Source organism: Myotis brandtii, unplaced genomic scaffold (assembly GCF_000412655.1).
Source record: "Myotis brandtii unplaced genomic scaffold, ASM41265v1 scaffold61, whole genome shotgun sequence".
NCBI classification, from domain to species: Eukaryota; Metazoa; Chordata; class Mammalia; order Chiroptera; family Vespertilionidae; genus Myotis; species Myotis brandtii.
Genome location: NW_005370318.1, coordinates 1,229,290 through 1,231,147, shown reverse-complemented (window position 1 = coordinate 1,231,147; position 1,858 = coordinate 1,229,290). Strand labels below are relative to the sequence as shown.

General features: G+C 55.2%; 1 protein-coding gene across 1 annotated transcript in view; it reads right to left on the bottom strand.

Moving 5' to 3' along the window:
* PIGU (phosphatidylinositol glycan anchor biosynthesis, class U) overlaps positions 1–1,103 on the bottom strand; it is an 83,373-nt gene extending 82,270 nt beyond the window's left edge. The window contains exon 1 of the mRNA XM_005879785.2: positions 283–1,103. Coding sequence (XP_005879847.1) covers positions 283–412 — 130 coding nt within the window. The 5' untranslated portion in view covers positions 413–1,103. The remainder of the gene's footprint in view (positions 1–282) is intronic.
* Between the last annotated feature and the right edge of the window lie 755 nt (positions 1,104–1,858).

Genomic DNA, 1,858 nt, shown 5'->3' with positions numbered 1-1,858 from the left:
TCACACACCGTCCCATCCTCCAGGGAGCACCCCCAGGGACCCCGCGTGAAATCCCAAGCTCCCCTCAATTCCCACTCCACCTTGCACGCCCTCTAAGTATCCCTTCCTCAGGCCATTTCCCTGGGTTCAAGGCCCCAGTGGGACACACCCCCTCAGATCTCCATGCCGCCGGCAATCCCGCTCCCGGGCCCAACCCTTGGCGGCCACTGCCCCGGCTCCCATTCACAGAGGCCCGGAGAGCACAGCAGGGACCTGGCCGCCTACTCGAGCCGGTGGCCTCACCTCTCTTCCAAGAGCTCAGTGGGGACACCACCTCCACCCGCTCGGAGATGAACTCGGCCAGACTGGAGCGGAACAAGGCCGCCCGCACCGTCACGGCCACCACCAGCACCAGGGCCAAGGGAGCCGCCATGATAGCTGGGGCGGCGCGCCGCCGGGGAGCGATAGGCGATGCGGAAGAGCCTCAGGCCCGGGCGCCACCCCTGTAGTTCCGCGGCCCGGAGCGCCTGGCTGCTGCTGCCGCCGCAGCTGCCTGACAGGGGACTACCACTCCCAGGAAGCCTTGCGGCCCGGCAGGGCGGGACGACGGGAAGCCGGGCGAGTCAAGCCGGTGGCGAAGGGGTGGGCGACGGCTCCTGTGACAGCTGGTGAATTAAGGCGCTCAGGAGCCGGAGCGCTGCGGAGAGTAGTCAGATGAGGGATTGATCTTCGTGGGGCTGTGAGTGAGTTTTAAGGAGATGTTAGTTTCGCTCTGGTGTGTTTGTTTTTAATGCTTAAGTGTTTCTCTTTTATGTTTTTAGAGACTATTAAATATGTATTCATGTATTTGCAATTGTGTATTGAACGACATCTGTTCCCAGGCACTATATTGGATTCTGAGGGTACATTTTGGCTTAGGAGACAGATTTGTTAGGCCTGCGGCCAGGAACGAGTTGCTTAACCTTTCTGTGCCCCAGATCTCTCATCTGAAAAATGAACTGGCTGTTGGCTCCTACTGGCCTGCTAGAAACAACTGAGGAATGCTTAGAAATTCTCCCACTTTTAAACACAGCCATTATAAAAAATTAAATTATATAAACTTACAACTAAATAAATTATATTAAAAACAAGGTAGTATTTATTTTTGAATATTTATTCAAAACTCATCACTTCCTAATTGTTTTACTACACTTTGTTTTAACTGTGCTCTTGAGGTGGTTTGGTATTTCACTATGGCAAATATTGTATAACTAGAGGCCCGGCGCACAAAATTCATGCACGGGGGCAGGGGGTGCCCTCAGCCCAGCCTGCACCCTCTCCAATCCGGGACCCCTCAGGGGATGTCTGACTGCCGGTTTAGGCCCGATTCCCAGGATCGGGCCTAAACTGGCAGTGGGACATCCCTCTCACAATTCAGGACCACTGGTTCCTAACTACTCACTTGCCTGCCTGCCTGATCACCCCTAACTGCCCCTCCTGCTGGCCTGGTCACCCCCAACTGCCTTCCCCCGCCGGCCTGGTCGCCCCCATCTGCTCCCCCCGCCAGCCTGGTCGCCCCTCACTGCCTCCCTCTGCTGGCCTGGTTGCCCCACGCAGCCTGCTGCTCAGTCGTTTGGTCACCCCTCACTAACCCCCCTGCCGGCCTGGTTGCCCCACGCAGCCTGTTTGGTTGTCCGTTCAGTTGTGATGGTCAGTTAGGCTTTTATATATATAGATATTGTGTACTACTGCCCTGCCCTTTCCAAATCCGTGTTCAGTGAAAACAGGTTGGTAGCTTGAAATCCCTCCTAATGGGAGTGTTTACACCACAGAAGTGAGCACACACTCCAAATCAGGGTTTTATAGTTTGGAGAGCCCTTTGATAAGAATTCAGAAGCAC